The 24,968-nt window shown below is 51.0% G+C and overlaps 1 protein-coding gene and 1 pseudogene across 8 annotated transcripts in view; one reads left to right on the forward strand and one right to left on the reverse strand.

The window, feature by feature from the left end:
- Positions 1-6,285, forward strand: part of LOC123799763 (NADH dehydrogenase [ubiquinone] 1 alpha subcomplex subunit 1 pseudogene) — a 270,558-nt pseudogene extending 264,273 nt beyond the window's left edge. The window contains exon 5 of the transcript XR_015725250.1: positions 5,855-6,285. The product of XR_015725250.1 is annotated as an NADH dehydrogenase [ubiquinone] 1 alpha subcomplex subunit 1 pseudogene, transcript variant X5 (transcript). The remainder of the gene's footprint in view (positions 1-5,854) is intronic.
- BCL2L11 (BCL2 like 11) overlaps positions 1-24,968 on the reverse strand; it is a 124,018-nt gene that overhangs the window by 45,211 nt on the left and 53,839 nt on the right. For 5 of the 7 annotated variants that reach the window (XR_015725243.1, XM_087863679.1, XM_087863678.1 and 2 more), the window contains one exon: positions 23,777-23,906. Coding sequence is in view for 5 of the 7 variants with exons in the window: in XM_087863679.1 (XP_087719805.1) it covers positions 23,777-23,906 (130 nt within the window). In the remaining 2 variants the exon portion in view is untranslated. Of the gene's footprint in view, positions 1-7,706; positions 12,346-23,776; positions 23,907-24,968 lie in introns of those variants that run through there. The other 2 variants (XM_087863677.1, XR_015725245.1) reach the window with 2 other exon arrangements.

Genomic DNA, 24,968 nt, shown 5'->3' on the forward strand with positions numbered 1-24,968 from the left:
CTACTTGGAAAAAAAGAAAAAGAAAAAAGAAAAGAAAAAAGAAAAGAAAAAAAAATGATTTACGGATAAACACAATATGGATAAATCTCAAAAATAGGGACGCCTGGGTGGCTCAGTTGGTTAAGCATACGACTCTTGATTTCCACTCAGGTCATGATCTCAGGGTCCTGGAGTGGAGCCCCGCATCGGGCTCCGTGCTCAGCAGGGAGTCAGCTTAAAGGTTCTTCCTCTCCCTCTACCCGCCTCCCCCCACCATGCTCATGCTTTCTCTCTCTCTCTCAAATAAATAAAGAAGCCCTTTTAAAAATTCTCAAAAACAATTATGTTGAGTGAAAGAGGCCAGACCAAAAAAAAAAAAAAAAAAAGCTACATACTGTATATTCCATTTATGTGAAATTATAGAAAATGAAAATCTAGAGTGAAATGAAACAAAGAAGTAGGGATGGAGGGGGAAGGGAAGGGAGGCCTGGGAGAGATTACAACAGTGCATGAGGAGACTGCTGGGGTGATGGCGATGTTCACCGTATTGACCGTTGCGATGGTTCTGTGGATACACACGTCCGAGAAAACGGTACGCTTTAAGGGTGGGCAGTATTTTGTATGTCAGTTACACTGCAACAAAGCTGCTTCCAGAAAATAAGGCCATGGAGAGTATCAAGACTTTGCTCTCCCATGACTGCTCTCGCTCTGGCCTGCAAACAGGTGCACACAAAATCTACACATTGAACTAGAGGCTGCTTGACCACACCTCCGCTGCATTATGCAAATCGCTGAGAAAGAGACAATAGTTATGCTAGAAACCACCAGAACATAGTTGTTTCCACACACCTTTTTTTTTTTTTCGTTTTCAGATCTGGGCTGTCTGTAGCACGTGGCTGCCAGTTAACCCAACGTGGGGCTTTTCTCTTTGGTTTAGAGAATCTGAGCTCGAGCTGGGCTGGAGTTAAATCGCTGTGGTGGTTCGCGGGTGTGGAAAGTACCCACGGCTGACCACACGCTAGTTCCCCACGACTCTCTGTGTCGAAACGACTGCTGCATCCCAGGCTGTCGGCTTAAAAACAAAACCCGCATGGTCTTTACTTTCATCACCCCTAAATAATCCATAAGACGTATTTCTTTTCTGTTGTCCTAATTTCCTAACTTTGAAGATTTTGCTTTTTTCCCCTCTGTGGGAGATCTTGTCTCACTAGAGAATGGTTCCAACGTGTTGTCAGTCTTGCCTTCCCTCTTCTGCTTCCCTGAGCAGACCTCCCAACACAACTGCTGTGAAGGGACCCACACTGAAGGGCTGTTCTTGGCACCCCAAATATGCCAGGTCTTGTCACGAAGGTGGCCCCATCTGGGCATAGCCGTTTGAAGCAGCAGTCTGCTTCTTCCTGGAAAATCTGGTGCCTTCGCAAGAGCTTTCCTAGAATTAACCGCACCGAGGGGAGGTGGGGCGGTAGGGCAGAGTGCCAGCTGGCCTGGGTGTACAGAACCCCTCATCAGCGTGGCACCTCATCTCTGCTATAACGTCCTGAGGGAACCACTGGCCTTTGTATCTGAGGGAGAAAGGGAAGAGAGCACCGACGGCATTTCCTGTCCCTTTCCAGAAAAGGATGCCATGCCACAGAACCATTCCAGCAGACTTCTAAGGTCAGTATCACCCCATTTACAGATGAAACTCAGAAAGCCTCAGCAGCTCACGTGCCCCAGATCTCAGAGAGACGGGGCAGAGCAAGGATTGAAACCCAAGCCAGTCTGGCCAGAGGACCCACAAGCTTTCTTCCACTCAGCACGCCACCTCACCGTGACTGCCGGCCACTGCCAGTCACCACAACCACTGTGTTTCCACCACCTACCCGCACTGCCGGGTCACCACCACTCACCGTGTCAGCTGGTCGCCACTCCCCACTACCGCAGGTCACTATTCCCCACTACTGCCTACCAGTCACTACTGCCTTATAATCACGTCCACAGCCACTGGTGGATCTTGATCATCAAGATTTTCTAGGTAATTGATACATGAGATGTTTAGTTGCAAGACATCTGCAATTTCCACTGGATATTTTCTGGAGAATCTAGACTCAATTGGATATCTCTAGAACCTTCCAAGATATGACATAACCACATAGAAGGCTGAGATTTCCGGATGTCAGGAATGCTGTGTCCTTATCCTCCAGGTTTCCCTATAGATAAATCCATTTGTCTGCAAAGTCAAGGAGGCAGGTTCTTCACATAGAACCTTTCAGGCTGGGGTAAGGAGTTTGGACGTCAGTCTAAGGCAGGGTTTTGCAGAGGAGGGGTGATAGGATGAGGCCCCCCAAGAAAGGAAGGTTAGCGACAGCAGCCCAGGGTCCGCTGCAGTGGCTCGGGCAAGAGAAGGTGGCGGCTGGCACTTGAGTGGTGCTGGTAAGAAGGAAAGAAATGGATACACTCAGAAATAATTTCAGAGGCCCAGGCAAACTAGACTTAACGAAGAGCTGGATGTGAGGAATGAGGATGAAGAGGAGAACTAAAGCTGACTCAGAGGATTTTGTCTGGAAAAACTTGAAAAACCAAGACAAGATAGAATGAGGTAAAATCAGATTTCAGGAAATCTTGTGCTTTGCTTCGGATGAATCTGACTTAGAGATGCCTGTTAAAATCAAAGTAGAGAAGACCATGCCTACGTGAGTATGGGCTCTGAATGGATACAGAAATTCAGGAGTCAGGAGCTCAGAGATAGCACTTAAAATAGCGTGAGCGGATGAGATCCCCAAGGAGGCAGCGTGCATAGACAAGAAAAGCGGGGCAGGAAATGAACCCCGGATGCCGCAGCACTTAGAGAAGAGGCAACAGGTGTGGCCATGAAGGCTAAGAAAGAGCAGGAGCAAAGCAAAGAGTGTGGGGTGTTCTGGAAGCAGAGAGAATAAAGGGGATCTGGAAGGAGGACCGGTCAGTTGGGTCAAATGAGATGAAGACAGGCCTGGCCATTGAATTTGGTAGCTGTAAATCACAGCACACTGCCACATAAATGGTTATATCTAAGCTATCTAAAAGAATATTCTTTATTCTCCATACAGGTAGTAAGTACTTACTATGTGCTGGATTGTCTTTCAGGGCACTGGGGTATAGAGATTCCTAAGACATGCTCTCTGCTCTCAAGGAGTTAACAGTGATGAGGAAGAAAGAGGCAATAACTGGTATTGTCATTGCTTTGTTATCCCACTGACCCTGCAACAGCCCGGTACAATGGCTTGTGCCATTTTGCCATGTTACCAATATGGAGACTGAAGCAGGGGGAGGTCAAGATATGCCTCAGATACTCAATGACAAAGCCAAGGCTTGACTCTAACATCAAACTTCCAAATGGGAATTCCCAAACGTGATTGGGAAATGGCCAAGGACCAGGCCACTTAGCAGGAGGGCCGCTCATCTGAAACACAGATGCATTTAGGACAAGCCTGATGCTTTCTTGTCCAGGTAGCGCAGACTCAGGCCAATGTCCGCTGCTACCCACCCAAAGACTCTTAGATAAAAATGGCTATATCTACACTGATAAAGGTGCCAACATAATTCAGTGGGGGACAGGAAGTTCTTTTCAATAAATGTTTCTGGGAAGGCCTGTGTGGCTTAGTTGGTTAAGCGTCTGCCTTCAGCTCAGGTCATGGTTCCTGTGTCCTGGGATTGAGCCAGGTTGGCTCCCTGCTCAGCGGGGAGTCTGCTTCTCCCTCTGCCTCCGCCCCTCCCCTCACCTCATACTCTCTCTCTCTCTCTCTCTCTCTCTCTCACTTGTGCTCTCTCTCAGGTAAATAAATAAAATCTTTAAAAAAAGTTTCTGAAGCAACTAGATATTATATGGGGGAAAAAATCCTGACTATCACACCACACACTAAAATTAACTCAAGATGGATGATAAACCTAAGTGTAAAACTTTATAGTTTTTCTAGAAGAAAACATGGGAGAATGTCTTTGTGATGGTGGGGGTGGGCAAGGATGTCTTGGGACAGAAAAAAACACAGTAACCATGAAATTTAAAAAGAGATCAATGTGACTTTATCGAAATTAAAACTTCTGTTTATTAAAAGGCATCATTACAAAAGAGAAAAGGCCAGCTAAAAACTGGGAGAACCTCCTCACTATACATATAGCTGACCAACGACTCAAATCCAGAATGATAAAGAATTTCTTCACATTAACCACCGGTGGTCTTGACTGCGTGCCCCTAAATCACACTCTTCCGGCTTTGGGAAAAGGCCCTTCTGCCTGAGGAGGGTGCCCCTGACTGGTGGAGAGATGGTGTTCCCTCAGCCACGGTGATCTCAAGAAGAGGAGGAGTTTGGGAACAAAGAATTTTGAAAAATTAACGCCAGTTCATAGGTTCGTTTTCCTTCGCAAGTGGCAGCCAGGAGAAGAACCAGCAGGCTCTGTGGTTCAGGATTCCAGATTTGCCCTGACATTTTTTTGCCAGGATTCTCCACAGACACAGGACCAATTACGTGTGTGTGCGTGTGTGTGTGTGTGTGTATGTGTGTGTGTGTGTGTGTGAAGAGACTTATTTTGAGGAACTGGCTCGCGTGATTACGGAGAGTGGTAGGATGGTTTGGCATCTCCTGGCTGGAGATCCAGAAAGAAGGCAGGCAGGCAGTCTGCTGGCAGAATTCCTTCTTGTTCCAGGCAGGTGAGTCTTTTGTTCTATTCAGACCTTTAACTGGTTGGATAAGGGCCACCTACATTATGGAGGGCAATCTGCAATACTCCAAGTCCACCCATGAAAATGTAAATATTATCTAAAAATGCCCTTATGGAAACACCCAGATAAGGTTGGACCAGATATCTAGGCCCAACCAAGTTGACCCAAAACTAACCACTGCCCCAAATGTGCTGCTGAACTCTACCCACCGGGGGGAGACGTGATCAGACACTGACGCATTCTCACAGAGTCTGGATGCAGCCATGACAAGCCCACAACATTTTTGCCAGGCAGCAAATGTCGGAAGTTGAGGCAGGCCAACAGGCAAGCTTCCTGTCGGTGGAAGATTGTGTGCCTCAGGTGGACTGAGGTAAAGATTAGTTGATTCAGAGGCATAAAATCAAGACAACTGGATAGCCTCATGGGGCTCTCAGAAGAAAGAATATAAAAGCATAAGGGAGAAAAAATTAGGTCTACCTGATGGCCATTGTGTCTGAGTAGAAACTGGCGGATGAAGGAAGACAGCAGTGTAACAGAGGCAGCCTACACAGGAGGAACCCGCAGATAGGTTAAGTGCTGTTCAGTCACAGATTGACCAAAACCAGGGGCTATTGCAGAAAAACAGAAAATTAGCATGATAGAAGATTAAAAAAGTAAAAAAAACCTCACAGTGGTCTGCCTTTCCTCATGGGATTATAAAGGACTGTAGCAGACCACCAGCCAAAAATGGCAAAAGACAGACAGACCGCAAAGAAAACTCAGGAAGCCCAATGAAGAGGGCACTTTGGGGTCCAGTGCATGCTTGGTGATGTGCCTGTCTGTGGACCCTCTTGTGGACCCCTAACCTTCCCCATCTGCACATATGCACGTAATATAGGTTAAGTAAGTAAGGGTAGGAGATGTTTGCCCAAATTCCACTATCTTACACTGCATCTCAGGATTCCTGTTGGTTCTGTTGGAAATATAACTACTGTAACGGATCTAAAAAAGGCACACATGGTATTCGGTATCTGAAAATTGTTCTAATTAACTTTTGATCTTTTGCCCAGTTAAAGACTTAATTTTTTGTAATGTCAGGTCTTATTTAAACTATATTTTGTTTCTTCTCATCATAATAGAAGATATTTGTCTTCAGTTTTGATACCTAATTGCTTTGAGGATTTTTTTAATACTGAATTTTGTTTCTTTGTGTTTTTTAAGGGAGGGGGACAGTGGGAGAGAGAGAATCTTAAGCAGGCTCCAGCCCCAGCACTCAGCCAGATGTGGCACTCCATGCAGGGCTCAGTCTCACAACCCTGAGATCATGACCCTGAGATCACGACCTGAGCCTAAACCAAGAGTTGGACGCTTACCCGACTGAGCGACTCAGGTGCGCCGGAATTTTGTTTCTGATCTTTTGTACCAGTTATTTGAAAAATTATGGTTTTAGTGCAGGTAATCTGGAAGGGACAAAAGTGTAACTCCTAGTAATTTTCATCTCGCTGCCAGTGGAAAAGTAATAAACCATGCCAATTTATTTTGGCAAAAACATTTTTTTTGAGGGACAGGTACCTCACAAAAGAGGATAACTAAATGGCCAATAAGCCCATGAAAACATTCTCAACCCATTATTCATCAGGGAAATATAAGTTAAAACCACAAAAGAGGTAACACCCAGGCAAATGGCTAAAGTTAAGAAGATGGACCATACCAAGTGTTGGCAAAGGTGCAGGTCAAGGGGAATTCTCACTGCTGGTAGGAATGCAAATGGTGCAGTAACACTGGGAACATCTGCCTCCTGAATCATGCAGCAACTCCACCCCTAGGTGTTTATCAAAGAGAAGTGATGGCAAATGTCCACCAAAATGTTCACAGGTTTTAATTTGCGATAGCTAAAAATAATACACAACTCACCTACCTATCCAAGGTCTATTGAGACACAATCCAGTTGTGCTAAAGGCGTGCGGTGGAAAACTACTCAGCACTGAAAAACAACAAACTACAGATCACGCAAACTTGGATGAATCTCAAAAACATGGTGTGGGGTGAAAAAACTGGACACAGAAAGTCTGAATACTGTATGATTCCATTTTTATAAAGTTCGGCAACTAGAATGATAGCAATCAGATGGCAGTGGGGTGACAGACATGCTCCGGATCTGGGTCTTGACCCTGGTGGTTGTGGGAAGGCAGAATACCTAAGTAAGTCCATGCATTTTACCGCATGCAATTTACAGCTCAAGTTTAGTAAATGTAGCCGGAAGGAAGTGGGGGGCAGGGAGCTACGCACTCTCCACTTTCGACCACGTGTCCGAAGGGATCTCTGCTGGAGGGTGGACTGAGGCTCCAGCAGCCTGGGGGTCTAGAGCTGGCTTAGAACCAGAGTCAGGCTGGTCTTCTCTTCAGCCAAGGGACCAGGGCCTCTCTCCACTTGACAGAGCAGTCCAGCCCCAGCAAGGGATGGCAGGTTCTCGGTACAAAGTGCTGGAAGGCTGCCCCTCCCTTCAGTGTGGCCACCTCCTTGGCCAGCCTCCACGGGTCTCAGAAATCATTGACGGCACCTAACTAAAGCCCACAGGACTCTCCATGCCTGGCCACACTTAGACGACACCAGTGTGACCTCTCAGGGGGGAGGTAGGCTTGCTTCGAGGTTCTGTGTGTGGAGTCGGAAACACCTGCCCCTGCAGGTCTCCCTGGGCAGAACCAGAACCAGAACCAGAACCAGAACCAGAACCAGGGGTTAGTGGCAATGGGACGATTCTTACTTATTGGGCTACTCTGGGCTGGGCCTCAAATCTAGAGCTTTCTTTCTTCTGTGCTGGTGCTTTTCACTCTCAGGGTAAGTCAAGGTTCTTACTCCAAGGGGCAGATATCTGAGCAAGACAGGCAATGAATGACTCTAGGCTCTGTTAGAACCCCTGGGCTCCAGGTTTCTGGACGGTACGCGTGCGACACTCAGTCCAGACATGAAGGTAAGAGAGCTGTAGCAGAAATCCCAAAGAAGGCAATTAAAACGTGTTAACCAAAACAGGAAACACTGGTGAGGTAAATGAGAGTGTATTTATCTTCAGCTGTGTGATTTTATCAATACTTTTATTGTTTGAAAAGTCATATTTTATTTTACTTTATTCTATTATTTTTTAAATAATGTAAACGCTGTTTATTAGTTTAAATTTTAAGAATCAACCTCTGGGCAATGCTCAGAAGCCTCTTCTTTTACTGAGTTATAACTAACATTCAACACTATACTAGTTTCAGGTGTGCAACATAGTGATTCGATGTTTGGACACATTATGAAAGGATCACAAGAAAAAAATTTTGTCACGGTGCCACAAATTTTGTTATTAATTTTTTAATTTATTTTGAGAGGCAGGGAGGGGCAGAGGGGGAGGGAGAGGGGGATAGAATCTGAAGCAGACTCTCCACTGAATAGGGAGCCAAATGAGGGGTTCGATCCCACGACCTCAGCCAAAAAGAGTTCGACACTTAACCGACTAAGCCACCCAGGCACCCACAAATTTTATTTTTCAAAGTTACTTTCCGGACGCCTGGATGGCTGAGTCAGTTCAGCGTCTGCCTTCGGCTCAGGTCTTGATCCCAGGGTCCTGGGATGGAGCCCCACATCGGGCTCCCTGCTCGGTGCGGAGCCCACTCCTCCCTTTGCCTGTCGCTTCCCCTGCTTGTGTGCACACGCTCTCTCTCTCTCTCCCTGATAAATCAATCAATCAATCAATCAATCAATCAGTCAACCTAAAAAAAAGAAGTTATTTTCAAAACACCCAAACGTCACTTTTCACTTTTTCTAAATTCTTGTGTTCTTTCTATGTGGGCATTTGGGGCAAGATCGAAACGAAGCACAAAGCACACACACTTTGTAACAATCGTGGACATCAGGTTCTTTGTTAGACGCAAAAGAGGATTTTTACTTATAAAGAGATGCTGTTTCCTGGAGGAGGGAGACCTTCAGGCCCTGGCACCAGTTTACTCAAAAGGAATTAGGAAGGAAGGAATATCCTTTGTCTGTGGTGACAAAATGATCTCCCACCACTGGCAAGCTCACAGCAGCAGGACCCAGCAGGACAGGCTGTCAAAGTGGGCCACTTCTCCAGATCCAGGAGGATTCTTGGGCACATACTGGGTGCTTCCACGGTGAACTGATGGAATGTGAGAATTAGGAACTTGCAAAGAACAAGTCTAGTGGCCAGTAGTCATCATCATTGAGACCATCTTTCTTTTTTCTTTTTTTTTTCGTCCTAAGAAACGTGGGGACAAAATTAAAGGCTTTTGATTTCATGCAGCCTGTCTCTCAGGGATAAAGCTTCCATGTGTCCTTATCTTAGGAAGGCTCTTGGAGGGGCCTGGGTGAATGGGCTGTAGTTTCCCATTCTGTGGCGCAGCACGCAGCCATGACAAATACTATTGCAGAAGAACATTTCAGGACACAGAGACTTGTTCACAACAGAACGCGGAGCAGAAAGAAGCCCATTTTCTAATGTGCGCACGGCAATGATCCCATTTTCCACCTCCACCTATCCAACTTCTTTATCTCCACGGGCGCATACGTACTTACGTACCTTTAAAGGATATGCACCGAAATGTCAACAGTGGCTATCTGAGTGTTTTATTTCCTTCTTGTTTATATTATTTTCGAGGTTTTGTATAAGATGTGTGTGAATTCTTATAAGGTTTAAAAAAAAAAAAGCTAGCAAGAGACACTGAAGGAGCCAAGAACCCCCGGGGAGTAAACTGGCGGGTATGTCTCCACTTCCCTGATCTGAAGTCCCAGCTTCTCCGGCAGGTAGCTCCCCTGACTCCCCCAAGCACAGACATGAGAGCAAGACCCCTCCTACTGGCTCTATGATCAACCTCAGTTACTGAGAATATTCTTGATATTTTCACATCCATATTTTCTCTATTCACTTTCTGGAAGGAAAGCGTGGCTGGGTATTCACAACCAGACACCAGCGCGGGCAAGCCACGTAGGCTAGGAGATGAGGGAAACTCCGGCTTGCGTCCAGGCAGGATCGACCCTGAACAGGCGGACCCTCTGGTGGTCCCGCAAACAGACATCTTTCCCATCATCTGCAGGATTGCGACCTGCCGCTGTTTTGGGGGTGGCACAGAGGGTGGCCTGCCAGCGAGTGGGCACTGGACCACAGGCAGGGCTGATAGGCGACGCCTCATATCATATAGCCCTTGGGCGGTGGCCAGCCCACCTTTCCCCTCTGCTCTGCCGGCCTTCCATTTACACAGGAAGGGCGGCCCAGTGCCCCCAGAGAGAGAAGGGACTGGAGGTCAGGGAGCTGGGTGGGGTGGAGGGGGCGGGAGGGATGTCTTGCAAGCAAGCCTTCACCTTATCACCTGCACACGGGGGTTTCAGAGAAGCCTGTGCTGTGTGAGGCTGCACCAGTTAAAGGTGTGCATGGAACCTGCCCAAATGTCCAGCCCCTACTGCTCAGTGAGTCACACAGTTGCCGGAGTACAGACAAACAGGAAAAAGCTCACTAGAAGACGACTTCCTCAGGGGTGGGGATTGGGGTTTGTTTTGCTCACTGCTGTCCTCTCCAGTGCCTAGAACACTGCCTGGCACAGAATGGGCGTCCAATACAGAAAATCATCACTGGGTGCAGGAATGAATGGAACTTGCTAGTCATCCAAGAAATGTACACTACAATAGTAACATGGCATTACTTTGTATATTAAGCTGCCAAAGAAATAATGTATGAAAAATACACAATCCTGTTGAAATTTTATGAGATCTACCACATACCTAGTATTAATGGCAATATGTAGTAATATAACTCTTGTGGAAAACAGTTTGGTAATAGAGTCACTTAAAAGTTCCCACTCGGTAATTCTAGTTCTATACAGTTATGTAAAACAAATAAACCAGAAAAAGGAAAACACTGCCTGTGCAAAATATTCCTTAAAATGTAGCTTATAATAGCAAAAGATGGGGTAATCGAGTAACTAGCCATAGGGATGGTCAAATAACTTGTGGTTATTGAGGCTTGGATAGCAGTGTAGCAAAGCAGTAATTAAAAAACGCAGGATGTGAAAGTGTCCATATACAATGAGTGCGACCATAAAATATATTTTGGGAAAAAGCCTGAAAGGATGGAAAGTTTATGGATCTATTTTCCCCCCTCTCAATTTTGTCATGAAAATCTTTTAACCCAAAAGAGCTTAACCAAATAAGGCCTGTTTCCATGACACCATTCACCAGCACGCGTGTATATGGCAGCCCGCCCAGGGCGCTCACCCACTTACACTGTTCCCGAGACAGTGGCCCCTCACCGCCACACCCTCCCTGCTCAGGTGGGTCCCCAGTCTCCAGGTCCCCAGTCTCCAGGTATCACACCACTGGACAGCAGAACCACGCAAGTTCTAAGGCACGGTTTGCCACGGGGTCATTCATCCTTGAGTATCAAACCGTGCTGCTGGGGGAACATTATTTAGTACCGTCTGATCACAAATTGCAGAATGTTTGCCAGCAATAACCCTTTGGGTGGAGGAAAAGCGGCATCGAGTTACACTTTCTCATGGTGGTTAAATAAGCATTCTGGTTGCTTTTTTATGGTAAAACCATGCGTGCATCAAGGCACATTTCCCTTCTTCCTGCAGGAGGGCAGTAACCAGTTCATTCACAAGGGGTATCGGGTCATCGAAATCTAAGAAGGGGGTACCTCCTGCGGAGACCCTCAGAGTCTTGCTGATTCGGCACGAGGAGGCAGCTCTTCATCTCCCTGCACCCAGGAATCACGTGGCGAGCTTCGCATTCCGCTGACCCCTGCCTGCCCCCCTCTTCCGGAGACTCTGACTACATTGATTTGGTGAACAGTCCAGGGCAACGGAAATTTTAAAAGCTCACAAGCCTAGACACAGCCCGGGTTGAGATCCACTGTTTTACGGTCTCAGCGGCCGAGATCTATGCTGAACATACTCAGACTGGGTCCACAGATGGGTATGTTCTCCGCGCAGAGATGAGCAAGGATCTGCGTTATGTTTGCAAAGTTCTGCTGCCCTGCTCTTAGCTGTCCCGGGAAGCCGAGCACAGGGTATGGAGGCCCAGGGGCAGATGGCTTACTGAGACCAACAGGCTGGGGGCAAAGTGTCACTCTGTCACCCACTAGCTCTGCAAACTTGGGCAAGTCGCTCGCCCTGCTGGGCCTCCAGTTCCCCATCTGAGAACGGGACGCTGTCGCCATGGCCGCCTCACCGGGTTCTTCAGGACGTGCCGAGGTTGGTGGGTCTGTAGGAAATGGGGAAAATGGGCAGAGGACAGATGTTGACGCGGACCTCTCCCGAGATCTCCACCTTCAGGGTTAACGCAAGTATAGTTAGCAAGACACGCAGCCCACGCTCAGGAGAGAACCCGACGGGTTCAAGAGCAAACAGATCTTATTCCTGGTGCAGAGGGACAGTCGGCAAGGTTTCTGGGACCCGTCCAAGGAGAGAGCTCCAGACTCCACACGATGTCGGGGAGTCGTCAGGGGGCCAGGAAGCCGGCCTCAGGTATACTCCTGCACGTCCTAATGACGATTTAGGTGTTCTTAAATCCTTCTGACCCTGGAGAAAACACATCAAGAACTGACAGTGGGGAGCGCGGGGCCGGAACTGCGTGAGTTTCTGCCGTCCGTCGGGGCCCTGACGTTCACCTCTCCAGTGAGTCATTCCAGGGAAAAGGAGTCACTTCTCCTCGGGTCATTTACACTGAAGAGCAAAGAAGTAAACATGTTACGTTTTAGGCAACGCATGATGGTTGCTGGCCACATGGAGGCTAATTTCTTCCTCCGTCCTGGAGCTCGGCTGATGTTTCATAGCGGACAAAACGAGCCTGAGAATCACATCCCTCTCTCTGGTTTGGCCTGGAAGGGTCTGGCCTCTGCCGCGGTCAGTGTGGCTGACAAGCACTGGATGAGGCTTCTCGCTTCCTGGTTCAGCCGTGGACGCGGCAGTAGGTCAAGGCCGCACGGAGGGGCTGCGGTGGGCAGCCCACCCTGCCTTGGCGTCCAGCCTCCCTGCCTTCACTGTGGCCAGGATAGTGCAAGCAATCGCTAGCTTGCATTGGGCTCTGTCTTGAGTTTTAAAAAATGAAACAAAACAAACCTGGGTTTTTTTTTTTTTTTTTAAGTGTGTGTGTAGTAACCATAGAAACCTTCTTTTGCATTCACGAGTGTTTTGGAAAAAAATCCCTCCTGTGTGACTATCTGGCTTACATGGTCTCCATAGCATTGTGGGCTCCCAGGGGAAGGGATCTGTGTCTTAGAGGGGAGTCGGAGAGAGGCTCTGCAGGCAAGGCCAAGGCTCTGGCTTCATGATCCCGGGGAACCCACAGGAGGTAGCCAAAAATAGACACCCCATCCCCCCACCCTGCTTTGGAGGCTCTCTTGTAAGCTGAGGCTCTAGGGTAGTGACTCATTTCACCCCTGTCACAACACTCTGGTCTCACTACCATCAGTAGCTCCATTTCACAGATGAAGAAACTGACCCACAGAGTAGCTGATAACATGCCAAGGTGCCTCAGCGACGAAAAGGGCAGGAACCGGGAGGTCAACCCCAGCTGTGGGGCATCGGCGCCCACAGGGGCAACCACTGTGCCAGGCTGTGCAGGGGGATGCCCAGGGGTTCCCAAGCCTGGCTGGCCCAGCAGTCCCCAGGAGACCGGACGTGTAGATGTCCATCCCCTTGTCTCCCCCTACACACACATGCCTGCTGAATCAGGTTCTTGGGGGGGAATCTGAGTTCCAGAAATCCGCATTTTAATTCTCTAGGTGATTCCATGTGGTAGGACCACAGAAAAACCAGAGGACGGTTCCTGTGTGGACCTGCCTGGTCTCATTTCCGGACACAGACACGTTCCTGAAAAGACATGGGTATAAAGCAATTGTGGCCTGAGACGCAAAGCCTGAAAGAGGCGTATCTACACTCGCTCTGTGGAGCTCGTTCGGAAAAGGAACCTTCCAGCGGCAGCAGCACACAAAGCCAGAGCTCCCCAACCAGACAAGGACTTCGCTCTTCCTTTCAACACACTTGTATGAAGCCTTCCCTGCGGGGCAGGCAGAGCAGCCTGGTCCCTGCTCCACCTGCGGATAAGGCTGCTCTCGGGCTGGGCGAGGAGCTCCTGGCTCAGCGCCCAGCACGCGGGCCGGGGCAGGAGCAGCCACCCTGCCGACGCGGAGAACGCCCGGGAGCAGTCAGTGACCCAGCCGGGCCTGGCTTCCCTCACGCACAAAGTGCAGATGATGGTAAGAGTAACGCCTGCTTTACGAGGTGGCGGGGAGAGCGGCCCATTTTGTCATCTACGTTAGACACTCTCCGTGGGCTGTTTTGCCAACATTCTTCCATTTCAGCCACTCAGTGGTCCTGGAGGCTAGAGAAGATCACGCCCACCTTACGGGGAAGGAGGCTAAGGAGCAAATGCAGACCCGAGATCACACCTGAGCCTGCAGACCGCCGAGCACTGTCCCTCTGCTGTTCCAGACGGAAGAGTAAAGATGGGGGACGTGATGGTGACAGTACTGGGGCCCGCCCGGGGGACCCAGGGCAGGGGACGCACGTCTTATGGACTCTAGGCTGAACGCCCTGAGGCCTGGTGGGAGGGGGAAGTCGGGGCCGGGGGTGCGTATTCCCTACTTTGAGCCGTCAGCGCCTTCAGGGAGTGAGGAAGAGAGAAGACAACGTTGAAAGGGCTCTCCCCACTTGCCACACGCACATGCACTTTTGTCAGGACGCGATTTGTGTGTGATTTGCTAACGGAGTCAAGAGGCTGACAGACTGGCCACAGACTCTGCCCGCCCACTCTCTCCCTGGCTCCCCCTGCCTCCAAGGCTGGGGGTGCCCGCCAAGGCATGCGGCTGCTGACTTGGAGCCCCAGAGCTGCCTTGAAACTTTCCCTCCTCTGCTCATAAGCTAAGGCTTTGTCTCATCTGCCCAAACAGTGGAGCCTGTTTGGGAAGGCTCTGGCTGCTCCAGCAAGCCTGCTTGCTCCCTTTCCTGGTCTGTTCCTGTCTTGGTCTCTCCTTTTTCTGCCTTCCTTCCTTCCTTGCCCTGTCTCTCTTTGTCTCTGTTTCGGAAAGAATTCTAAGACACACGCACATCCCCGTGGACTTGATTTCCCGTCCCCACTGTCCTTTTTCCCGCAGGCTTTTCGTTAGGTTCTTAGGTGCTGGTGTTTTCGTCTTGTATGTCTGACACAGGGAGGAGACAGGAGGACAGGGCATATTAGACAGACTCGGCCATGGGTGACCATGGAAGTGACAAGGATGACCAACACGGGAGAAAAGAGGACTCAGTCTGAGCTGTCTGGGGGTCCCTTCCTGCAAAGCTCGTCTGGCTGCGTGCGGCCCGGGAGAGGATCTAAGGCTTGAGTGCTACCCTGGCTGGCCGGTCAGTGGGGAGGGAGCACCCCTGGCTGTAGGGAAGGTCAAAACCAATGCCCCTCTCCAGCCGCTTTTGCGCAAGAGACCCTGGAGTTGGGGGGTTGAGTGTATGCTTGTTTGTGTGTTAGGGGGAGCTGGAACAGCTGAACGTTTTTCTGGATTTATCTGAAGACTTGTACAAAAAATTACCAGTCTGGTTAATCCCTTCTCAGCTCCCAAGAGCCCATTAGGACCTCCTTTTAGTGGTCAGCGCTAGGGCATTATGGCCAAGGGCCCTGACAGCTCGTTCTAGGCCTCCGTGCGGACCCCCACCCCTGACACACAGCACACACAGGGCTGGGTGGTGTCCAGCGGCACAGGCCCCCAGGGCTGGTCTCATCTGATACCCTAATGAGGGAGGTCAACCGTTTCAGGGACAAGGGGCAGCCCCTAACGGGGAACCAAGTGCTACCAGGCCAAGGGCAGCACTCACCATGACAGAGCCCCAGGATTCCCTTGCTACAATAGCCCTGGTTCATTCTTTCCCCCATCCTGGAAAAGACACGCAGGAAAGCCTATGTCAGGTGGAAAGGTTCAGTGTCCGGGGAAGGAGCCAGCTTTTGCCGGGCCTTTGCCTCAAACCTAATCCATGGAGTCACGAGAAGCCCAGCCCGGGGCCTGCAGAACCTTCCTGTGGCCGGGACTGACTGTTGAATTAGCATGCACCCCTTTAAGCGCAGGGCCAGGGAGAGCCATGGACGCAGAGGAGCTGTGAGGGGGCCTGCGAGGGAAGGAAACATCCCTGATGGAAAGTGACTAGAGGGAGGGGCTAGTGGTCACCACGAGCCATGATTTCACACAGTGTCATCGATGACCCACATCCTACAGATGTGAAAACGGAAGCCCAGGGAGGCGACTCACCCAGTCACAGAGTTAAGAAGGGACAGGATGCAACCTGTCTGACCCACTCGTTCTCGTCCTCCATGCCACACATGCCTTGGCGCGTGGCAGGCACTTAATGTGCATGGTCGGCAAATGTGAATGACTGCACAGACGAATGAACGAAAGAACTGACCGACTGCCCGTTCTTGAAGTGGGCCTTGAGGGACGACGGGGCTCTACAGGGGCGGAGAGGCCCAGCAAGTCCATTCCAGGCTGGGCAGATGAGATGGGCACGGGGAGCCGCGCCAGGCTGGGGGAAGAGAGCTGGCCGGAGCAGCGGGTGGGCGATGCCTCAGTGGGGTCCCAGGAGGGGTCCTCCCCCAGCCAACCTCCCAGGCTGTGGCTCCACGGTGCTCCCTGGGGAGGAAATGGGCCTGCACGGGGGAGAATGCTCATGCTTACCTGGCACCTTTCCCCTGAAATTAAACCCCTGGCCAGGTGGCCAAGGGAGGCTCGGACCTGCGGCAGAAGGTAAGAACGGGGGCAACTACCTAGCCAAGAGTTTGGGGGCATGGGCTGTCAGCATGGTCCCCACCATCAGCACCACCTTCATCACTGCCATCATGTCTGGCGTCACGGTCGTCACCATGCCACCACGAAATTCGGTGGTGGCGACTCTGGCTCGGGAAGATTGCTGGGTCTCTAGCCCTGCGCCATCACGCACTAACCGTATGAGCTTGGCCGCAATTTACCATCTGTCTATGCCTCACGTTCCTCATTTATACAATGGGATCATTTTAAAAGGTCATCCAGACGAAGTTCTTAGCATCCTGTCTGGCACATGGTGTCAGGAAAAGTTCGCTGTTGTTATTATTTTTATCGTAATGAGCCTTCCCAGTAGAGACGCTGTGGGTCATTACCGTAGCTGATTTACAGAGTGCAAAGGACACTGACTCCTCCCCACTTTTCAGACGAGGAAAAGGTAAGATCTAAGAAGCAAACACACTTGTCCAGACAGCCCAGCTCCGGAGCCTGGGTGGCGAGTGGGTGGGAAGCAACGTTCTGCCCCTCCCCGTGTGCCTGCCTCTTCCATTCCTCCCCTCGGGCACAGCCCCCAAGCCTTCCCCTCCGGGTGCAGTTTCGGCTGAAAGTTACTCCAGATTGTCCATTAAAACACACTGCCACTTTATGGTTTGTTCGTTTGCTCCTAAAGCCGTAAAACGCAAGCTTAATAAACAAAGTCACACTTAGTCACACACTTAGTGCCACCGTGAGTGGTGAATTCCATCATTATTTGTGCCCTCCGGCCCCCACAAAGGACACTGGGTTCCCCACGGAGCTGGTGACGTGCTCCACGGTTGACCAAGGGCCCAGTCACAAGGCAGGAGGCGAGGTGGGGGCCAGACAGGTGGGGAAGAGCCCAGAGTAAGTTTTTAAACTTCTAAGCGTTAACATCCTCATCTGTACAAGGAACGTAATGATAGGGGCTCCTGGGTGGCACAGCGGTTGATCGTCTGCCTTCGGCTCAGGGCGTGATCCCGGTGTTACGGGATCGAGTCCCACATCAGGCTCTTACGCTATGAGCCTGCTTCTTCCTCTCCCACTCCCCCTGCTTGTGTTCCCTCTCTCACTGGCTGTCTCTCTCTGTCGAATAAATAAGTAAAATCTTTAAAAAAAAAAAAAAAGGAACGTAATGATAGGACCCTCCTCACTGGCTGGTGACAAGAAGTAATCAAATGATAGTTAAAGTACTTAACCCTATGCCTGGCCTCTGGGAAGGGCTCAACGTATTGTAGCCAAGAGAGAGAAGTTGTTGTATTGTCTTCTGGGGGTTCGAACCGCGCCTCGGATGTGGCACAAGCTGGAACTGCCCAGGTTCTAGAGAGACCGGACTGGAGTCCCGGGATGGGGTGGGAGCGGAGGCAGGGGTGTGGGCATTAGTCGGGAAGGAAATGGCAGTCTGTGACAAAAAGCAGAGCTCAAAGGGAGGTCAGCTCTCATACGTTTTAGCCAAAACTCTGCCGGAGGCTCTCTCGAGAGCTTCACCCTCGGTGGGGTCCCTCTTAGGGGAAAGGGCGATCCTTTGCTGGGTCTGGGGGTGGGGCCCTTGCTCGTGCAGCAGCTCTGCCCCAGACTTAGGCCGGGCACTTCGGGGAAGAGAAAGTATAAGGTAAGAGACAGCCCCTGACCTTTGGGAACTTCCGACTTATTTGGGGTGATGGCCGTGAGGGTTGCTCGCTATGTTTCCGTGACTTCCGCTTCTGAGCACACTAGAGGATCGCTTTCTTGTCTCCACCTCTCCTCACCTCCTGGGTCCTCTGTGGCCACGTGATTGCTTCAGTCTATCAAATGGGAGGAGTGACAGGCAGCACCTCCAGAAGGATGCTTGGAAGAGCTGATGCCACACTCCCTTCCGCCCCCCGTGATGACTGCAGGTGGTCAAGGCTCCAGCAGCCTGTGTCTTCGAATGAAGATGATGGGGAGCACAGGCTCGCACAGAGCACGATGGGCTCGCTAGTATGAAATCTCATCCCTCTGCAGGTTCGTGCCCACCACTCAGTGTGAGCTCGCTGAGGGCTGGGGTTTATTGTTATGGCAACACAAGCAAACTCATCCCGAGAAGCTAGTGAGACAAAGCCAGTGCCCGGGAGCAAAGCAGAATCCTGAGACGACAGATGGGAGGGCCAAGCTTGAGCAACTAAGGGTGCTCAGAAAGGGCTGGACAGGGGTCCCTGGAGGGGCCTTGGGGCTGGACCTTGAAGGCTTAGCAGCATCTGAAGGATGCTAAGGAATGGCCCAGACACGCTGCAAGGAGCCTGGAGGTGGCTGCAGGTGGGAGTGGGGAGTGGACCAGTAGAACAGTGGGATTACCAGGCAGCAAAAAGGGCTGACGTGCAGATGAGACCATGAACTTAAAGCAAGGCAGCCAGCCCTACTGTGTGATTGTCTCTAAATCAGTCAACAGCTCTGGGGCAGGCATGGAGCGGGCAGGCGTTCGGGCTCATCCAGGATTTTGCCAAGGGGCTGTGACAAAAGAGAGGAAGGTAGAGTTGCTGAGGGAATTCACATGGGGGCATGTAGGACGAGCCAAGGAGCAGAGGCTGGACACGGAGGAGAAGGAAGCCGGGAGGAGGCCCGGGGTAGCACATGGGGGCTCAGTGCCTTCAAATTCCCAATGAAGCCAAGGAATGGGCAGCGGGGAGATCTTCAGGGGCAGGGCGGGAAGGATGGGGAGAGGTGTTGCAAATGCAGATTTGAGGGCGAGAGGAATGAGGGGGTCCGGTGTGACTGCCGGAAGGGGCCCCCGCAGAGGAGGGAGGGGTACAGTCCATCTGACTGGATGTGGAGGTCAGCAAGGATGATGACAGAAGGGGGTGAAGTGAAGGCTTTGGTGAGGAGGGGGTGCAGCCGCGTGTTAGCTCTGAGAGCCAGGCAGGGCCACCTGGGCTTCCCACCACTGCCCAGATTCTGGCCCTTTCTAGATAGACGAGTGATCCAAAGACTTAGTTCCCCTTCGGTGCTTTGGTATCACTTGCAAAAATGGGAACAATAATTTGTACCTGCCTCTTGGAGCCACTATGCAGACGGAAGGAGATCACCAGACGAAGCACCTAAAACAGTGCCTGGGCCACATTAACTGCCAATAAGTGTTCAATATTACCCCTTATAGAAGGTTGAATTGTAGCGCCCAGCGCCCCCATCACCCCACTGTGATAGGTTAAGACTCTAACCGCAACCCCCGCAAACCTGCAAATGTGACCTCATTTGGGAAGAGGGGTTTTGCAGATGTAGTGAAGTCAAGGATCTTGAGATGAGATAATCCTGGATTACTCAGGAAGGCCCTGAATCCAAAGACAAGTGCCCAGGTAGGAGGCAGAAAAGGAGAGACACACCCCGAGGAGGAGGCCGCGTGCAGATAGAGGCAGGGAGGCCACCACAAGCCAAGGGGCGCCTGGAATGCCCGCGGCTAGAAGAGGCAAGGAAGCGTTCTCGTCCGGAGCCTTCCGAGGGCGCACGGCCTCGCTGACACCTTGCTTTTGGATTTCTGGACTCAAACTGTGAATGAGTAAATTTCTGCTGTTTCATGCCACCAAGTTTGTAGTAAGCTGTTATGGTGGCCCTAGAAAATTAATATATTCCTGATGTATCTGGGCCTCAACAATCCTTATCTTTGGAGACTGACATGGGCACTAAAGAAGAAAGCGCATGAAAATTTCAGGGACAGCGAAGATGACCAACAAATACTGGGTTGTCCCTCCCCATCTCCACCATGCTGGTACATGCACGCACATGTGCACCCCCCCCCAACACACTGAGCGCATAAATACACACAGGGACAAATGTCCAGAGCAGCCCCCAACCTTATACATAGCGATGCTGGGGAAGGAGAGGGTGTGTCATTGTGAGGACAACGTGACTTCTGCTGACCACAGGCTGGGCCCGGGGCCACACGGGTCTGAAGAAGCCCGCACTGCAGTGGGGACAGAGGCCAACGCACTTTGGAGCTTCCTGTCATCCCACAGCTTTAATCAGAATGAAACTCACAGACAAGGTGGGGAAGACGCAGCCCCCAGGGGCAAGAGGAGGTGGCTCCGGGCTGTCTGATGGAGCAACACAGGTCAGTGTCCCGTCAGTTTCAAATACTGACCCCCCCACCCCCACCCCGAGAACTTGAGTCTGTGCCGAGCAGATGCTGGGTCACATTTTCTTCCCTCTCTGAGTCATGGGCAACAGGACTCCTCCTTTAACTAAACTCACCCTGGGCAAGGCTTTTGGATATTTTCAACTGGAAATCGTGCAGGCTTATGGAAAATAACTTTCAGTTACAGAAAACATGAAAAAGAAGGTTCTTGGCATTTGGGAACTCTGGTAAAGAATTCTGTCTCTCTGAAACTGGAGTTTTATTTGATGTTTCTTGGAAAGAAACCATTCGACTTACTTTATAGTCTTTTCAGTTCTTCAAAGGGTTCAGAATCAGACCCACAAAAAACCATAAATAATCCCCAAAAATGTTGTCCTCTATCTTGTGAATGCTATTTCCTTCCTCCTCATTAGGTGTATTTATGAACTCTGAAAAGTAATTTCGGGGGAAAAATGCAGTCACAGTCCAGTTTTGTAACAATGCGAGTGTTTTGTCCCTGCCTGTGGATCATTTTTAAGGCAGAGCGGCATCATTTACACGAGTGACATACGTGACTCCCTAAGGCCAAAGTCCTTCAGATTTTACGTCTGTCTTCTCGGGTGTTCATGCTTTCAGAAAAGGAGATTTGCAGTCCGGGGATGTGTTCAGTTAAGCCAAACAGGGCTCTTTCCCACTGTTTCAGACTCCAGGTGTTAGACTTTACCTGTGGGCCCACCCTCCCTCTTCACTCCTCCCTTGTCCCCTCCTCCCCGCTCCTTCCCACCCTCCTCCTCCTCTCCCCTCCTCCCCTCTCTCCCCTCCCTCCCCCCTGCCTCCCTCCTCCCTCTTCCCTGTGTCCATGTGTAATCAATTGGTCACACTGGCCACACACTGGATTTGAGCCACGGGGAGAAGCAGGGGGGGCAAGTGTGTCTTTTCCATCTCAGTCTGTCTGTCTGTCTGCCTGTCTGTCTAAACTTTCATGGCCCCACTAGGCAGGTCAGTCTCACGGGTTGCACCCCAGCAGACGCAACAGTGCTGTGACCCACGAGGGCGGCCGACAGCCCGGTGCCTTTGATGCTCTGAGAACAGCTCCCAGAGGCCTCTTTGCAGATGGCCATCAGATAAAAGACGCAATGCCCCAGGGCTGCCCCGGCCATCTGGTGGGCAAATATTTTAAGCCTGATTTCTTCTGGAAGGAAGTTCTGAGAAACTTCTGCCTTGGTACTCCACATCTGTTCATAGAAGTCCACACGTGACTGGGTCCCACAGAGGGAAGCTCTCAGGGGTGTGGAGGGAGATGGGGGAACCGCTCCTATTCCCCCCAATTTAGTACTCTCTCAACTTGTCCAAGGTGTTAGGGTAGCCACGTGCTTTCCCTGAGAAAAGAACGACATCATTCCACAGATGTTCCTTGAGTGCCTACTATGTGCCAGTGCTGGGATGCAAGGAACGGGCCCACACAGTCCTTGTTCTCATGGAGCACAGAGCCCAGGCCTTGCCCATCCCTGGACCACCAGAGATGAGGGCCTGAGTCCCACCCTGTCGTCCCACAGCACCCTAAGTTCTAATGCACACCAGAGTGGGGGATCCAGGGGCGTGTGCAAAGCCTCACTGCCCAGAGACTAGAACAGAAGGTGAGACTGAATGGGGCCATCGGGGAGGGCCACACCGGGAAGGGGACATGTGAGCAGAGACCGGCAGCTGCTGAAGATGCCAGCCCTGTGGCTCTCGGGGAGGACCACAGTGGAAACAGGCACCGCAAGACTGTGACGTGGGAGCGAATACTCCCCAGGGGGATTCTGGGAAACCACCCATATTGTTGGGAACGATTTCCTCAAATGTCATTTTCTTATGATTACCGAAGACTATACTAGCCAGGAGGTTAGACAGCAACCTGAGCACCCGTGCCGACAGCACTGTGGGAGGCTGACTTCGAGGCGTCATCAGGCCTTTGTCCTCCAGGGGGCTTTTTCTATCGGCATCCTGCCAGCAAATAGGGCTCTGGGCAGCAGCCTTTAAAGGAGAGGGTGTGGAGGAAGCTTAGTGGCCCTGGGTCCCGAGCAGAAGCTGTGTGGACGGAGGAAGGGGCCACCACAAAGTAAAAGAGCACCTCCCCCCACCCCACTCCGCCAAGAACCACTTTGCCAAAGTTGGGACCTGCCTCTTAGGAAAGAAGTTTGTAATCTGAATAGGCCACTGTTCCCATGACTGTTTCTTAAAAGGCAAAAAGCACAAATCATGGTCAAGTAGCCAAGAACAGACTTGGGCTTTCATGAAAGACGATGTACTGCAGAATCCTAATCGGACATTTCATTGTCACCGGTGCACCCCTGGGTCGCGTGGCGAGTGCCTACTGGGTGCCGGGCACTACGTTAGATCTGCTAAACTACACGGATGCTGCCTGGACCCTACAACCCGGAAAGCAGAGAGATGCACTTGAAAGTGCTAGAATTACTAACATCCCTGGTCGGGGACGAGAGCATCTACCTGGGAGCCAATGGAAGTCCAGCCCCAGAGCTCGGTGACTGGCAGCCTGAGTCGGGCTGAGTCACCTGGGAGCTTTGCCGGCCTGAACCCTCCCCCGGCCAGGCGGGTGGGTGGCAGGAGTCCTGCTCTGGGAAGGACTGCAAGGAGTCCAGGCTGGCCCCACTGGGGCTCCCAAAGACGCAGTGTGTGGTGGGCTGACCCAGCATCCTTGCTTAGCACTGAGCAAGTGTAAGGTGACCTTCCCCTGAAGAGCTTCCTTTCCAGCTGGGGTTCATGTGGGTTGTGATCGCTTTTCCAGTACAAGTGCCAGTGTACCCCCTCCAAGCAAGCCTGAATGCTTGCCCTCAGGGCCTGCTGTGTGTCCTCCTTGCTTTTCAGGGGACCAGGCACTTTACCCCTGATTCAAGGATCCCCTCACATGCCATGCCCACCTGAGCTGTGAGGCCAGGATTCTGTTCCCCCTCTTACCCCATCCTCGCCACACACACACACACACACACACACACACACACACAGCCCAGCTGGCGACCCCTTCTCCTGCCTCCGACCTTGCTGAACCCTTTGGATCTGCCCTACCTGATCAACTGTGCTCTCCCCAGGCACAGAGCCCCACCGACACCTTGCAGTGGCCTTGGCCCTGGGCCCTCCAGCCCGTTCTGTCTGTCCTCCCACTCACCCCGAATTTGGCAGGAGACGTGAATGCCAGTGCCAGTGCAAACTGACAGGGGGAAACAGAAATGAGGATTGAACATTTTGCAACTACAACAAAATTTAAACAAACAGAAGGTACCTGACTGAGCGCTGTCCTTCAGCACATTCTTCCCGGGGCTGATGCGCTTGATCCCGTGACGCTGCCACGGGCCACACGGTTTCTGGAGTTATCCGTGGGAGTCCTGAGTCAGCTGCTTCTGCAGCAAGCCCTGCCACACACAGGAGTAAAAAATACAACACTCGAATCCCACTGCAGTTTGGGAGACGTGGACCCCGGATGTGGGTTATTCTGTAAAGGCCTCACATCCTCCAGGGTTGAGCCTCCAAACCCCCACTTCCGGTGGCCAGAGTTCAATAGACGCTCCCTACGGGTCTCGAGGATGGCATGACCCGTCCCGCATTTCTCACGACTACACACCCCATTTCCTCAGATTGTGTTTTATAAGTTTTTAAAGTGTTTCATTAAAGCAAATGCCTAAATATTGATGCTGCGGCCTTTCTTCAATCAGCCAGAGGTTTATAGTCCAAGCGGCTGGGATTCCTTTCCAAAAACCCAACATTTTCCCTTTAAAATGAATTGATAGCACTTTGTTTCTGGATCAGCCCTGACTTGAGCTGGCAGCTCAACAGAACAGAACTCTCCCATTAGCCCTTCTTCCACCCCAGCTCCCCCAGCCCTACTCCTCCCCCACTCCGTGTGTCTCTTCTCAGGAACTGCCTCCCCACCCCCCAAGTCCTGGCCCAAGTCCTCCCCTAGGACCCCCGAGTCCTCTCCTTCTCTCTCCTTCCACACTGGGAGGCCCCGTCTCCCTTCCCTCCCGAGTACCTCTCCCTCCGTCCAGCTCCCCAGCTTCCTGGGAGGCCTCCTGTCCCCCGAATCTAACACTTCTGCTCACTGCCACCATCCGGGCACTGCAGAGGGATCTTAAATTTTTAACTTTTTATTTTGACATAAACTCAGACTTTTTATAAAGAGGTTGCAAAATAGTATAAACAATTTCCTTACTGTCCTCACCCAGACTCCCCAAATGCTAACGTTTTGCCACAATTGCTTTATCCTTCCCCTTTGGCTCCAAGATATAATACACATATGTGCACATTATATGTTTTTCTGAATGTTTGAGAGTAAACTGCAGACATGCAGTGCCCCTCACCCCGAAATACTTCAGTGTGTGTCTCCCAAGAACAAGGACATCCTCGCAAACCACCTGAGTTCAATGATCAAAATCAGGAAATTAACCTTGATGCAACATTATTATCTAATCTACATA

Source organism: Ursus americanus, chromosome 7, assembly GCF_024610735.1.
Source record: "Ursus americanus isolate L20-20 chromosome 7, mUrsAme1.1.p, whole genome shotgun sequence".
In the NCBI taxonomy this organism is placed as follows: Eukaryota; Metazoa; Chordata; class Mammalia; order Carnivora; family Ursidae; genus Ursus; species Ursus americanus.